General features: G+C 45.9%; 1 protein-coding gene across 2 annotated transcripts in view; it reads right to left on the bottom strand.

The window, feature by feature from the left end:
• Positions 1-2,621: 2,621 nt before the first annotated feature.
• The window catches only part of hk2 (hexokinase 2), a 43,157-nt gene continuing 30,879 nt past the window's right edge, over positions 2,622-14,899 (bottom strand). For both annotated transcript variants that reach the window (XM_084468444.1, XM_084468443.1), the window contains exons 17-18: positions 6,809-7,045; positions 2,622-3,027 (exon numbers count right to left, since the gene is read on the bottom strand). In XM_084468444.1, coding sequence (XP_084324570.1) covers positions 2,883-3,027; positions 6,809-7,045 — 382 coding nt within the window. In that variant the 3' untranslated portion in view covers positions 2,622-2,882. The remainder of the gene's footprint in view (positions 3,028-6,808; positions 7,046-14,899) is intronic.

The raw sequence follows: 14,899 nt of genomic DNA, 5'->3' as shown, positions 1-14,899 counted from the left end.
ATAATTAGCAATTACTAGCCGTTTTGATCAAATCAGTCTCTCCTGACATCGCAAGTGGGCGTTTACACCTAGATGTATGACAGATATTTAGATTTGCAGATTTTCAAAACGGCTTGTAATGGCTTATCACACTCAAGTAAACACACTGTCGTAGAATACCATTAATGCATTCATTCATTGCAGGGGTTACAAAGTGGAAGTCCAATCCCAAACCCTGGCAATGTTCACACCATGATCCACCAGTCAAAGTTCAACAGGACTGATTGGCTGCTCCTTTACGTCCCTCTACCGTCTCATCCAGAGTGGAGCGAGGGGCCTATGTGGTGGGTGGTCCAATAAGCTCAATTACCCCCAGCTGGCTAACCTCTTTCCCTGGTACCCTCAAAGCAGAACCAATTGCATCTATACTCGACGTCCCTGGTAAGAGATTTTTCCAGGATTGACTGGGTGTGGCGATAATATTCATAAACATATGCATTTGCCTTTGGATCGTGTGCAAACAACGCCACCATATTGTAGAGAGTGGCCTGTAAACATGAAGAAATGTATGGGCGAGCTGCGTTCTTTCTGGATAGAAGCACCAATACGTTTACATTTCTCAACCGATTTCAATTTGTCATTTAAATACAAAAAGACTAATTTAACTCTGTTGAGAATTGTAAACCTTATATATTTGCTTTTATTTTATTTTTTTTACAGAAAACCGTTGCTCCACAGTTGATTTGCATTTGTTTACAGGCCAGTCTCGGTTTGTATTGATTAGTTTAGTTTATTCTGATTAATTTTATGTTTCTGGCTGGAGCAGAGTAACTGCAACACATGGCATCTTCTTTTTGCATCCTAGCATCCATGGCATCCTGTCACACTGGCTTGATTTTTATTTGCTGGGTTTTGCTGATTGGTGCGAAGAAATTGACTGCGCAAACACTGCCTGTGGACTCGAGTGTTAATCACCGGCTCTCTGGCCAGGCCGGGAAGACCTTCCAAATCCAGACTCGATAATCAGCTTTGTTCGTCACGAAGGGGGCATTTTGTTTCAGGCTTCCAAGGGCGTCTGCCCGTGCCAGGTCCAGCCACTCACAGGGCTTTAATCAGAGGTCATTGTCACTGGCAGACGTCACCTCACCACCGTCTACACTCTTCTGCCGTTAAGTGAAGTGAATCACATGTGTAACACTGCAAAGTTCAGGTTGATCTTAACTGAAGATCAAGCTCGACCAATCAATTTACATTCTGAACTTGGTTACAAAAATATTGTTTGAGTGTTGGGTGTTTAAGTATTGTTTAAGTATTATTATAAGTGACGTTAAGTATTGATCACCTGCCCCAATAGTCTCAAGTAATGGAATAGTCACAGTAGGTAGTAGGCCAACACAGCCTAGACCTTCTTCAGTCATTATTGGAGTTGGAGCAGCTCAACAAAGAATAGACTAAATAAGTCTAGTTACAGTATCATTTTAAATATCATAGTAAGTACTTATCATAGTACTTAACCTCATTTTATGAACCATGAAAAGCACAATCATTCAAGCGATCTTGTAAGTTAATATCTTGTATTATAAATTATACCGCAGAATAACATTTCATTTAGCTGCATGGCATGCAGCTAAATGAAGTTACTATTATGAATACAGATATAAAAGGGTTTATCGTCTTTGGTGCTTCACATGGTGGTCCTCAATAATTGTTGTTGGAATAATAATCTAGTTTTACATAGTTAAAATCGTACTTAACTTGGCTCTACATTGCAGAATGTACTTCACATTCCTCATCTTCAAACCGTTTATCCGGGGTGGGGGTCACATTCCATGCAGAAGAATTGTATGTCTTCTACCACAAATGAGAAAGTATGTCACGTATTTCTTTAATTGTGTCTCTCTCTGACACAAACACTCCAGTGTGAGTACGACTTCAAGTGCTGTCACGGTGAACACTGGAGGTTGACCCCATCATAATAGCTTGTAGTCTTTTCATTTAGCAATTTTTTTTCTTTTCGAGAACACAAAGCGAAACTTTCAATAAAGACGCGGTTAAATCTCAAGCCGTTTCTTGTATTTGCAAGGTCATGTGTGTATCAAGTCATAGAACACACACATCAGATACGATCAGAACTAGAATCACGCTGGCCAACCTATCAGGCTTGGCAACTTTAGTCAATGCTTTGCTCAAGACAGAACAGTTGGAGTGTTCGTATTGAGTTCGTTTTGAGTTTGACAGGTTACAAAAGGATACAGCCTTCGTTTTTTTAGTCAGGCTACCTCAGTTGATAAGATAGAACATAACAGGGATGGCAACAATGAAATTAACCTTTCCGTTTGACAAAATCATAAAAGAACAAAAGAATACTAACGAATCAAGCTGTTGAACTCTAGCCACACTTTGCGTGCGTCTCTGACAAAAGGAATTATTCTTTTTAGAGTTAGGCCTGTTTTAGGCCTTGTACAATTGGGGAGACCTATTTATTAGACGTTTTATATACTGTATTTGGGATGCTTAATATATTGTATATCATAGTTAGTTATATTTCCCATTGTTGATGTCCTGACATTTTCAAGTCCTTCTATCTGGCGAGGCTGGGTTTGGACGGGCATTTAATCTCGGGTCTTTTCCTCCCCCCCCCCCCCCCCCCCCCCCAGATTGGGAGCGCTCATCTTTTAATCTCGCACCTTCGGGGGCCGCGCGTCTTATGTCCTTGCGAGTGGCTTCTCGCATTGGTTGGGTGAGATCCGTACACATACAGACCAGACACACACACAGTGTGAGATGAACCATGGCCATACTAAATACAACCGTTCCACAGAGCGGTCCCTCGCTGCGTCAACCGTGGGGGGGGGGGGGGGGGGGAGGGAGAGGCGGGCGGGCGGGCGTGCGGGGTTGGGGGTTCAGTGCTTCGCGGCATCCCTCACTCTGCAGGCGACGGCGGTGATCAGCGCAGCGCCTTTGCCGCTGCCGTCCTCCGACCGCAGGAAGCTGACCTCGCAGCCAGGGGCCAGGTCCAGCACCGTCTCCCGCAGGATCCCGGAGAAACTAGAGGGAGATAGGGATGGAGAGAGAGAGAGAGAGAGAGAGAGAGAGAGAGAGAGAGAGAGAGAGAGAGAGAGAGAGAGAGAGAGAGAGAGAGAGAGAGAGAGAGAGAGAGAGAGAGAGAGAGAGAGAGAGAGAGAGAGAGAGAGAGAGAGAGAGAGAGAGAGAGAGAGAGAGAGAGAGAGAGAGCGGCGAGAGAGCGAGAGAGAGAGAGAGAGAGAGAGAGGAGAGAGAGGGCGAGATGGAGAGAGATATTGAGGGCAAGAGATGCCTTTACAATGTCCTCCATCTGTAGTTGTTGATTATGTTATTGGCAACGTCACCCATTCCTGAAGAACGGCATTTTCTTGCATTCACTAATCAATTGTGGCTTTGGATTCTTATCCTCAGGGACGCCAGCAATGCATTGTCAGCAGCAAACACTGGCAACAATGCAGGCAAACATTTTTCCTCTCCAGTTTTCATACATCATACCTGCAAACTCTTAAGGGTTGAAAAATGGGACAAACTAAACCGTTGTAGGGGGGGTTAGCGATTTTGTTGTTATGCTTGCTATCCATGTTATAACGAAAATGCCTACATTAAACAGAATAATGATAATGCCATCAAAGGGGGAAATGGGACATGGAGATATGTCCAGTACTGTCATGAACCTTTCGTTTCTCACATCGCGCTGTTTCTGTTATGAAACACACACGCGAGACGAGACGGCGCAGCCAGACATGATACTGTTACATGATTGGCCATTGGCGTGTCGCTCCATACGTTGCTCTCCACAGGTATCAGAGGACGCGTGCCTTTGTTCACGCAACCAACCTCGCTTCGCAACCTCTGGTTCAAAGCGGAGCTAGACTCTTTGCTCCGTTAACTTCCAACGAGGAAAAAAAATTATCGAAACTTCTATCGAACGCATTTTCTATTGATATTGATTACGTGTCTATCGCAATACATATCGTTATCGTTTTATCGCCCAGCCCCATGTGCACCCCTGGTTAATATACAGTCTATGGTTGGTTGATTGGTCGGTCGGGTCGTCGTTTCTCCCCCCCCCCCCTTAAAAAAAAAACTCTTCGGATCTACACGATTCACGTAAATGACCTATTTTGAGTTGAAAACGGGCGAATTTCGCTGAAAGGTGACTAGTTTGCAGGTATGAATACACAAAGTTCACCAAGAAAGTACAACTCTGACTGCTACATTCCAGAACACGTCGCAGCAGTCCATAGGCCCTGGCCTCTCTGGCCCTTCCTCGTGAGGGAAGCAGCTCCGCTCTTGCTCTCTAAGTGCTCGTCGTCTCCCGACCTCGCCTACCGCAACTCGCTCCCGGCCGGACTCCCTGCCTCCGCCATCAAACCTTTTGTAATCTAACAAGAGCGTGTTTCCATGGGAACGCCCTCTACCGTGACCTCCACTGGCTCCCTATTGAGAATGAGGAGTTGTCGTCACGGCACAGAGCCCCCCCCCTTCCCGCCATGTTGGAAGGTACGCTCCTCCGAGTGCGGCTGAGCTTTGCGTTATTGTTGACGCGGTAGCTGCTAGCAGAGGAGGTTGTTGCAATTCTGTACTGTTTTAACAGTGCCTGGAAATAACTGCTGCATTAAAAACTGCTCCAATGCCTCACACGATCGTCGAGGAAACCATAAGAACAGCGGGCTACAGTTTGTCAGGTTCCCTAAATGGACAACGCACTGAAGGCTGCCCCACACTACAAGATTTTTTAATCTTATGCGATTTTTTGAGTCGGATGTACACCACACACAAAGAGAATCTCAGCCCATTTGTTGCTCTCCGATCGTAAATACAAATACATGAGATTCGAACACAAGACGGAACGCCACACACTATAGGACAATCTTGTCGGATAATTGCTCGCTGCAGGGCCGTGGAGGTAGAACTAGAGCGACTCGCGTCAACAGTGAAGATGGATCAGCGTCTTTTGACAGCAGTGGTTTCCGCGGTGCTTATGCTTACATCATATCAGAGAATATCCGCGTCAGTTCGGCCGCCGCGCAATTAATGAATAAAGATCATAAACATCATAAACTGAATGGCTGTACAAGTGTTCTGAGACACGGCTGCGAACCACCCGAACTGCCCCTGCCTACCTCCAAGCGGTAGTCGGATCACACTCACCGCAGCTTCAGCGCCAGCATCGCTAAGAGCAAGCAAGCAAGCATTCTTTTGATGTCTGCCATCAAAACATGGCTACGACCAGACATGAGAAGTCTGTCTCTGAAGTGCCAAGAGCCGTGTAGCAAAGATGATGCATGCAAATTAGGCCTTCTCGTTTGGGGCCCGTTTTCAAATTGGAAATAGGAAAGGCAGAAATGTCAGGCCAACCTGCAGCGAAAGGGAGTTTTCTTATCAGCACAAAATAAAGTTTCGACGTAGATTTTGATTTGGTTTATATTTTGTTTACTTGTTCCAAAATTGTTTTGGATTGTAAGGTAGTCTCCAAAGTTTGAATTATTGTTCTAGCATAAAACATGACTGATAAATTGAGTAGGGAAGTTTGGGAATTAGTAGAAACATCTAGAAAATGCAGAAAATGTGACATGTGACTGGTGAAAGGTAAAGGTAAAATATGCTTAAAATGATGTTGATAAACCGAAATAGTTTGAATTCAAATGTCAAATAGCTGAACTATTTGTTCCGCTATCAGACAGCGGAAATATCTGTTCAATTTGAAAGTTGAGTCTGAATGGGGTCAGCCTAAGTTATGTGGTGATGGGGTTAGTGGTGTAGTTATGATGATGATGATGGCGGCGTTGGTGCTAGTGGGGAAAATACAACATTATCCGTTGTACGTCCTTGCACTTAAAAATATAACTTGCCATTGTGTAGCATCTTATCCCAGCTATCTTTGTTGTAGTCGGGGAATGGCTTAACCTAACAAGTGTTAGTGCTTGGCACTTTCTATGAACATCCTTACTGTTCCGACATGCAATTTATTTAAGCAATAGATCACGACAGGCTGTGGTATACGCTCATTATACCACAGTCAAGGGGCGACTCCTTAACTGCCTGCAAAGTGTACGGCGGTTGCTATGCAACACACTGTAGTGTCCTTCAGAGAGAACGCTAGAGACGGTAGCTTGTAAGCTCGTTAACTTCTATCGAGTTCGCTCAGTGTGTGCCTATTGCTTTACAACATTTCCACCCTCTCCAGCAATCAACACGTTTTTAGGCTTCAGTGAACTATGCTATCATCTTTATATATAAACATATAAAGTTCACGTTCGGCGCGGAGTGATACGGAACTCCGTAAACTGAACAGGCATCATAGCTGTGTGTATACGCTCAATATACCACAGTTGGGAACCAATCAGAGCGCTTGATTTAAGCCACCTGTGTTATAATAGTTTCTTTTGCTTCTGACAAATGTACTAATTTTAAGTCGCTTTGGATAAAAGCGTCAGCTAAATGTAAATGGTAAACGGTCCTCATTTATACAGCGCTTTCATCCAAAGCGCTTTACAGTGTCATCTGACATTCACCCATTCATGCACACATTCACACACCGACGGCGGAGTCGACCACGCAGGGCGACAGCCAGCGGGTCAGGAGCAGTCAGGGTGAGGGCGTCTCGCTCAGGGGACACCACCACGACACTCAGCTTAGGAGGAGCCGGGAGGATCGAACCGGCGACCTTGCGGTGACCAGCCGACCCTCACTACCTCCTGAGCTAATCCCGCCCCCATAAATAATGTAAACGTCATAAAGTGTAAACCTAGCGGTGCTGCCCCCTGGTGGTGGCAGAGGCGGCGGCGGCGGCGCTCCTTACTGGGGGTGCAGCTTGTACAGCGTGCCGTCCACGCCCACGGTGATGCGCAGGCGCTCCAGGCCCCGGTTGCGCCGCACCTTGTCCACCACGGCCGCCAGGCCGGCGCCGCAGAGCTGGGCCGCCCGCCGGGACACCACGCTGCACACCTCCTTCACCAGGATGCTGTCGTCGCACGTGGAGCTGGTCAGGCCCAGGTGCTGCAGGATGGAGCGCACCTGCCGCAGGGCCAGCCGGTCACTGGGGGCCGACCACCCAATCAAGAGAGAGAGAGTGAGAGCGTCGGCGGCGGGGGGGGGGTGGGACGTTGGCGGAGAGAGAGAGGGAAACAGAGAGAGAGAAGACACAATGAAAGGTTGTACGTTGCGACGGGGCGCCCCCGGTGGTGCACTGGGCTAAGGCGCATACCATATACCATACCAACTTTATTTATAAAGCACTTTAAAAACCCAGTGGACCAAAGTGCTGTACAAAATCACACACAAAATATACAATTGGCATAAGACACAAAAAGTACATAAAACACAACAGAAAATAATAAAGAATAAAATAAAGTGCATTTAAAATAACACTATACAAAACAAGTAAACAATTAAAACATAGCGCATAGGTGAGTCAAACAACAAATAACCGACAGCAGAATAAAAGACATCAGTTAAAAACGGGGTTAAAGGCTATGGAGAACAGATGAGTTTTGAGGCGCTTTTTAAAAACATGCAGCGATGGAGCTTGTCTGGTATCAAGAGGCAGGTCGTTCCATAACTTTGGTGCCACAACTGAAAAAGCGCGGTCCCCTTTAAGTTTGGTGGTCGTTCTCGGGACTTTCAGGAGCAGCTGGTCAGCTGACCTGAGGGGGCGTGTAGGGGCGTAAGGTTCTAACAGCTCAGAAAGGTATGGTGGGGCAAGGCCATTAAGAGACTTAAAAACAAATAAAATAATTTTAAAATTAATCCTAAAACGAATGGGCAGCCAGTGTAGTGCAGTTAAAATGGGGGTAATATGCTCACGTTTATTTATGCCGCTTAAAAGGCGTGCAGCAGCATTTTGTACCATCTGAAGACGGGTGATGGCGGATGCGCTAACCCCTACATATAAGGCATTACAATAGTCAAGCCGACTAGTTATAAAAGCGTGGATGGTCATCTCTAGGTGCTGCCTTGAGAGAATGTGTTTTATTTTAGCCAACTGCCTCAGTTGGAAGAAACTTGACTTCACAACTGCCGTGATCTGACTGTCAAGGTTTAGCCCAGGATCCATTTTTATCCCAAGGTTTTTGATAGTAGGTTTTGAGTATTGGGCTAGTGAACCTAGATCAATGGATGGAGTCCCAGCAGTGCCGTTAAAAACCATCACCTCAGTTTTATTTTCGTTAAAATTTAAAAAGTTGAGTGCCATCCAGGCCTTTAGGTCATTAAGACATTTAAAAAGTGGTTTCAAAGAAGATGCATTATTCTTTTTGAGGGGCAGGTAAATCTGGCAATCATCTGCATAGCAGTGAAAGGATATGCCATGTTTGCGTAGGATGGACCCCAGTGGGAGCAGGTATAGTGAAAACAGAAGAGGGCCTAGGACCGAACCTTGTGGTACCCCACATGGGAGGGGCGCACAGGAAGACATAAAATCACCAATGTTGACACAGAAAGTTCGGTCTGCTAAGTATGATCGGAACCACTCTAATGCTGAGCCCCTAATACCCACCCAGTGTTCTAAACGAGAAATTAAAATGTTATGGTCCACTGTATCAAATGCTGCCGTTAAATCTAAAAGTAAAAGAATCACACTGTCCCCAGAGTCGGTAGCTAAAAATATATCGTTAAAAACTCTCAGTAGGGCTGATTCTGTACTGTGGAGATTTTTAAAACCAGATTGGAATGTTTCGAGAATATTGTGTTCTTCCAGAAAGGCCATTAATTGACTATACACTATCTTCTCAAGGATTTTTGAAAGAAATGGCAGCTTAGAAATAGGCCTGAAGTTTGCAGGGATTGTGGGGTCCAAGGCTGGTTTCTTAATCAGAGGCTGGACCGCTGCATGTTTAAACTGTTTCGGGAAAACTGCAGAGTACAGGCTACTGTTTATAAGCGTGAGGACAGATGGACCTACAGAGGGAAAGACCTCTTTAAAGAGTCTAGGAGGGACCGCATCACTTGGAGACCCGGAGGGTTTCAGGTGGCCAACAATCTCCTGTAGGAGGGACATAGTAACAGGTTCGAACTCATTAAAAATAGCAGAGCAGGGGACCAAGATGGAGGGATCATGGGCAGGAGGAGTAATTGACGCTCTGGATGAGGAGACTTTTCCAGTGAAGAAGTCTAAAAAGGTTTCACAAGTGGCAGGAGATGGTTCCATACCTGCAGTCTGCGGGGGGTTAAGGACTGAGTCAATGATTTTAAATAATACTTGGGGCTTGTTATAATTTGAAAGAATGATATTTGAGAAATGATTTCTTTTGGCATCTCTCACTATTTTCTGGTAATGTCGCCAGCGGTCTTTTAGAATTTGAAGGGACACTTGCATTTTATCTCTTTTCCATTTTCGTTCCGCTTTTCGACACTCGCGTCTGGCGGCACGAGTGACTTCATTTAACCAAGGCTCACGTTTGGCCTTAGGCTGCTTGGTTTTTAACGGTGCTACGGAATCTAGAATTGATTGGCAAGTTGAGTGAAACCAAGCATTGAGGCCATCAGTAGAATTACACATAGACTCTGGAAAAACACAGTTATTGAAAGCAGTGGAGAAATTAGCAGCAGTGGAAGGGTTTAAGATACGACAGCGCTGAGCTGCAGCATGGGGTTTCATTGAATTGTTAGGGAGAGTGATGTCAAACAGAACAGGCATATGGTCTGAGAACGTTGTATCACAGATCTCTAAATTCTGAACAGGCAGGCCATATGAAAGGACAAGGTCGAGTGTGTGTCCACGTTCATGTGTGGGACCAGACACAAACTGAACACAATTAAAAGAGTCAATAAGGTTTACAAACTCCATTGCCATAGGTTCACCAAGACAGCAAACATGGATATTAAAATCCCCTAGAAAGAGCATGTGGTCATATTTAGGGACCGAGCCAAACATGGCAAGGTCCCTATTGAAACCCTTGTGTTTCTTCTTATTATTATTTTTAGCCAATTCGACTGCATTTTCCCCCCCCTGAACATATACGAAAACTCAATTTTTTTTGGTGCAATTGTGGGGACTGGTGAAAAATTTGATATTCTAGCCCTCAAATTCACATTCGCCCCTAGGTGGCGCTATAGCAACTGTTCAAAAGTGCAAACTTTGCACAAGCAGCACGCGTCACCGGTTTGACCTACACTCATGAAACTTTGCACACATATGCATATCCTCATGATGAACAAAAAAGTCTCTTGAACTGAACACTTCCGGTAGCCATATTTTCCGCCATTTTGAATTTTGTTAAAAACAGTAAATTCCCCAAGGATCCTAGGTTTTTCGACTTTGACAAAAATCCTTTGGCACATATCATCTATGGCCCATTATCTTCAATGTGACTTAAGGATTAGTCTGTACAATAAAGTTTAGAGCACCAATGAGTTCTAAAAGGGGTGTGGTTGAAACCTCGAAAATAGTTAATTGCTCATATCAACATCAAGTTGGACGCCTATGATGTTGGCCCCAATACAAAAGTTGTTCAGAATCAAATTCTGAACAAGATAAAGTCAACATATTTTCAAATGGGGCGTGGCATCGAAATGGGCGTGGCCTGACACTAAAATCGCCACAGTTCATAGACGCAATGTTTGATTTGAGCGGAACCCACTCAGTGGCCGTTAGGTACCAAAGTTCTAACTGCTCAATTAAAATTAACTCGATTGAAAAAACAACATGGCCGCCACAGGCTCTGGTGTCAGGGTAAATCACTGTGCGGAGACCGTAATAGTTATGAATATGAAATTCACAGGACACGTGTAGACTGGTGCCGATAGCTCACATACCAAAATTCGTGTTTCTATTTTTTGTAGCGCCCCCTACAGGAACTTTAAAAAGCAGCCCCTGCGCCACGTTTCACCAATATGTATGAAAATCGGTAGGCACGTATAAGGTCCCATGACCTACAGAAAAGCCTCTTGGACCCATGCTCCAAACCCCACCGGAAGTCGGAAGTTTTAATTTTTTCCTTTTCACTCTCGGCGGCCATTTTGAAATTTTTGTAACTTTTTTGCCTTGTATTTGAATGAACTCCTCCTAGGGAATTTATCGGATCTCCTTCAAAATTGGTCAGTACAGTCATGACATGGAGCTCAACCAACGCCGTGCTATTTGTGACTGTACGTTGAAGGGCGTGTCTGTGGCGTGCCGTCAAAGTTGGCCATTTTGAATTCCGTGGTCTTATTTTCGCTTTTATCCCCTTGTATTTGAACAAACTCCTCCTAGGGTATTTATTGGATCTGCTTCTCAATTAGTCAGTACAGTCAAAAAATGGTGCTCAACCAACGCCGTGTTATTTGTGACTGTACGTTGAAGGGCGTGGCCGTGGCGTGCCGTCAAAGTTGGCCGCTTTGAATGGAATTTTTTCACTTTTTCGCCTCGTATTTCAACAAACTCCTCCTAGGGAATTTATCGGATCATTGATGTAGGGTTAATGAACATGTAATTCAGTTAAATGTGGTCTTACATGTTAATGTCAAAACAATCAGTAGGACACCACAGTGCACCTCTGCTTCTACAGATTACATAAATTCGCGCTTTTTTAAAACTGCGCGCAGTGATGAACAGGACCTCGTGCCGGCTTGCGGCTGCGTCACGTGCGGTCCTAACATGTGCACATCTTGCCAGCACACATGTTACGACGGCACGTGACGCGGCCGCAAGCCGGCGCAAATTTTTTTTAAAACTGCGCGCAGTGATGAACGGGACCTCGTGCTGGCTTGCGGCTGCGTCACGTGCGGCCCTAACATGTGCACATCTTGCCAGCACACATGTTAGGACGGCACGTGATGCGGCCGCAAGCCGGCGCGAGGTCCCGTTCATCACTGCGCGCAGTTTTAATTTGGCATTACTTCTGTTAAAAAATCAGAGAGGTCGTTTATAAAATCCTTATTGTATTTAGGGGGCCGATAGACCACCACGCACAACACAGTAGGAGAGCTGCCAAGCTCAAAAGCGCTTAGTTCAAAGCTGGGGGAGGAGGTGGTAAAAAACAACTGTCTGCATTTAAAACCATTCTTAAAAACCGTGGCTATTCCTCCTCCCCGACCCGACGCCCGTGGGGTGTTAAAGAAACAGCAGTCGTGTGGTAGGAGTTCGGAAAAAGCACTTGTATCACCAGGACTCAACCAAGTCTCAGTTATGCAGAGAAAGTCCAACCTCTGGGACATGAAGAAATCTTTTATAATAAATGTTTTATTCACTAGCGATCTAGCATTTACAAGGCCAATTCTGACGGGGACTGCCAGGTCCACGGTGTTTGCAGTCAGGGGATCCCGCTGCAAACACTGCAAGTTGCTCATATTTGCCCCTCGCCAACAGGGACGGGGAGTAGGCCTAGGAGCAGATGCTTCTATTTTGGCTGCATCTCGAGTAGTGTGTAGTTTTGGTGGCGGACGTAAAGTGATTCTGACAGGGATATGCATGGGGATGGTAACAGCAGCAGGACCCGCATTTTCAGGCGAACTATGATCAACAGAGCGGGGAAGCTCGGCAGGGTCTTGCTGAGGGGGATGTCAATCGAGGCTAAAAGCAATAAAGTTGATAAAGTTTTGACACAGGACTCCTGTACCGGTTTTATTTAGATGTAGGCCATCAGGTTTAAATAGATCATGTCTAGTCCAGAAGGAGTCGAAGTGGCTGACAAAAGCAAAACCACAGGCTGTAGAAAAATGTTTTATCCAGTCATGCAGGCTGACCAAACGACTGAAGTGCTCAGAGCTTCTAGTGGTGGTGACAGGAATGGGGCCGGATAGAACACACCTCCTTCCTAGGCTTTCCACAGTGGAAACAACAGCCTCAAGGTTGAGGTGCAGCAGTGTGGATTGCCTGGCCATGACGTCATTGGTGCCAGAGTGGACAATCACAGTGTGGACAGAGGGATGGATATCAAGAAGTGCTGGGATGAGTTCAATGAAGTCTGTGGTTTTACCTCCAGGTAAACAGTAGGTAATGGCGCCAGGGAGGGAAACGAACCTGATAATAGAATCACCTACTAAAAGTATATCTGGGCGTTCATTTCCTGGGTTACAGTTGTAGATCGACAGCCTAGGATTGAGGGAGACTGGCGAGCTGAATGTGATTGGATGAGAACAGGTGTTGATTTGGCTAGAATCTCGGGTGGGCGGGGCGGGGGAAGCTGAGTTTGTAGGTGCAGCAACAGCAACAGGTGGCTCCGAGGAGAAAGATGAGGGCACTGGGGCAGTTTCCAAATGAGGCTGCTTCTTGTGGAATTGTGAAGTAAACAGGCGAGGTCGCTTTTTTTCTGGATGTATTTGAGAAGGAGACGAGGGTGACAGTGAAAGTGCGTCTGTGCTCCGGGTGTCGCTGATCGGCGAGGAGCGTTTTCGCACCCGCGCGGCGCTGCGAGCAGCCGGTGGAGAGACAAGCGGGAGGAACGCCAGGGGAGAGAAAAAGTTTGCGAGTGGGATGATATCTTCGCCGATGTCTGGAGGGTCGTAGAGGGGAAGAGAAATCTTTTTTGTTCCCCTGACAACAGAAGACCATGATGGAGAGGAACTCGGACCAGGGAGGACGTTGGTAGCAGCGGCGGAGGGCGCTGGGGCTGAGGGCAGCTGGTTGGCTTCTGGCTCCAGGCGGGCTAACCGGGAGCTCAGCACGGACTGCCGCTGGAGAAGATCATCGATCATCTGCTCTAAGGTGCGGAGTTCCGACTTCAGCTCCACAATCTCTACTGCCGGGGCCATTAGGCCGTCGACGGACCGCGGAGGGACGGCGGCGGGTCCGCGCGGAGGAGCCGGACTGAAGTCGGGGCTAACTCCGCTAGCAGGTAGCCGCTACGTTAGCCCAATCCACAACGCACAACATATGTGCGCGAGAAAAAGAAAGAGGGTTATAGTGGGGAGAAAGAGAGAGAAAATTAAGAGAAATGTCACGGAGGAAATGGATAGCAACAGAGCAGATGAGAATGCACTTATTGGAGAGAGGCGGCGATAGGAAATCCGTGCTGTCTCTCCGGTGCTGCTAGTGTGCAAGACGATATAGGCACAGTCCTAATCGCAGAGACCCAGGATCGAATCCGGCCTGGGTCATTTACTGCATGTCCTCCCCTCTGTCTTCCACACTTTCCTCTCTGTCTCTCTCTATAATAAAAGCTGAATAAATGCAAAAATAAATCTTCATGAAAAGTTGTACGTTGGGGATCGTGGAAAAGCCTTCAGGGAATGACATGTTTGTTGGATTTGGTTTTTAAATGGTGGTGGTGTGGCTGAACATTGGCCTGTTGATCTTGATAGAACCATTGCCGGCTATCTTATGAAATCAATAAAAAAGACTGAAGACGGGGTTACGCTGTGGGGTCACGCTGTGGGGTCATGTACAACGACAACAAGGATGGACTAACTCACTGACCCACCGGCCTCATAGCTTCTAATAATGAACACCACGGCCAGAAAAGGTTGTAGGGGTGAGCTGTGTGAAAACACAGCTAGAGTCTCACTGCTCTAAACAAATGCACAGCATTCGCATAACTTAAACTGGAGAGTGTTCTGTGAGAAAACAACCCTGTGAACTCTTTACATCGCATAGTAGGGGTGTAACGCTACGTGTATTCAAACCAAAATATTTCGGTACGGGTCTAACGGTTCGATGCACGTTTCATTTCGGTACGTACCGAAGAAAAAAAAAATAATAATAATATATATATATTTTTTTAATTAAGTTTTTATTGATTATCACACACTCTGAGTGTCTCGTCTTGTCCTGGGGCCGTATTCACAAAGCTTTTTATCTTACCGCTAGGAGTGCTCCTAACTCGCGCTAAAACATTTTACGTAGGAGTTTTTTCTTAAAAGTTATTCACAAAGCCGCTGAGACCTACTCATACTAAGGATAAATTACTAAGAGTGAACTAAGAGTAACGCCCCCTAATGCCCCCTTACGTCGATTCTCGTGCACGAGTTTTGA

This window comes from Micromesistius poutassou (genome assembly GCF_964030765.1).
Source record: "Micromesistius poutassou genome assembly, chromosome: 5".
NCBI lineage: Eukaryota > Metazoa > Chordata > Actinopteri > Gadiformes > Gadidae > Micromesistius > Micromesistius poutassou.
The sequence above is the reverse complement of the archived record's forward strand: the minus strand, read 5'-3'. Positions and strand labels throughout refer to the sequence as shown.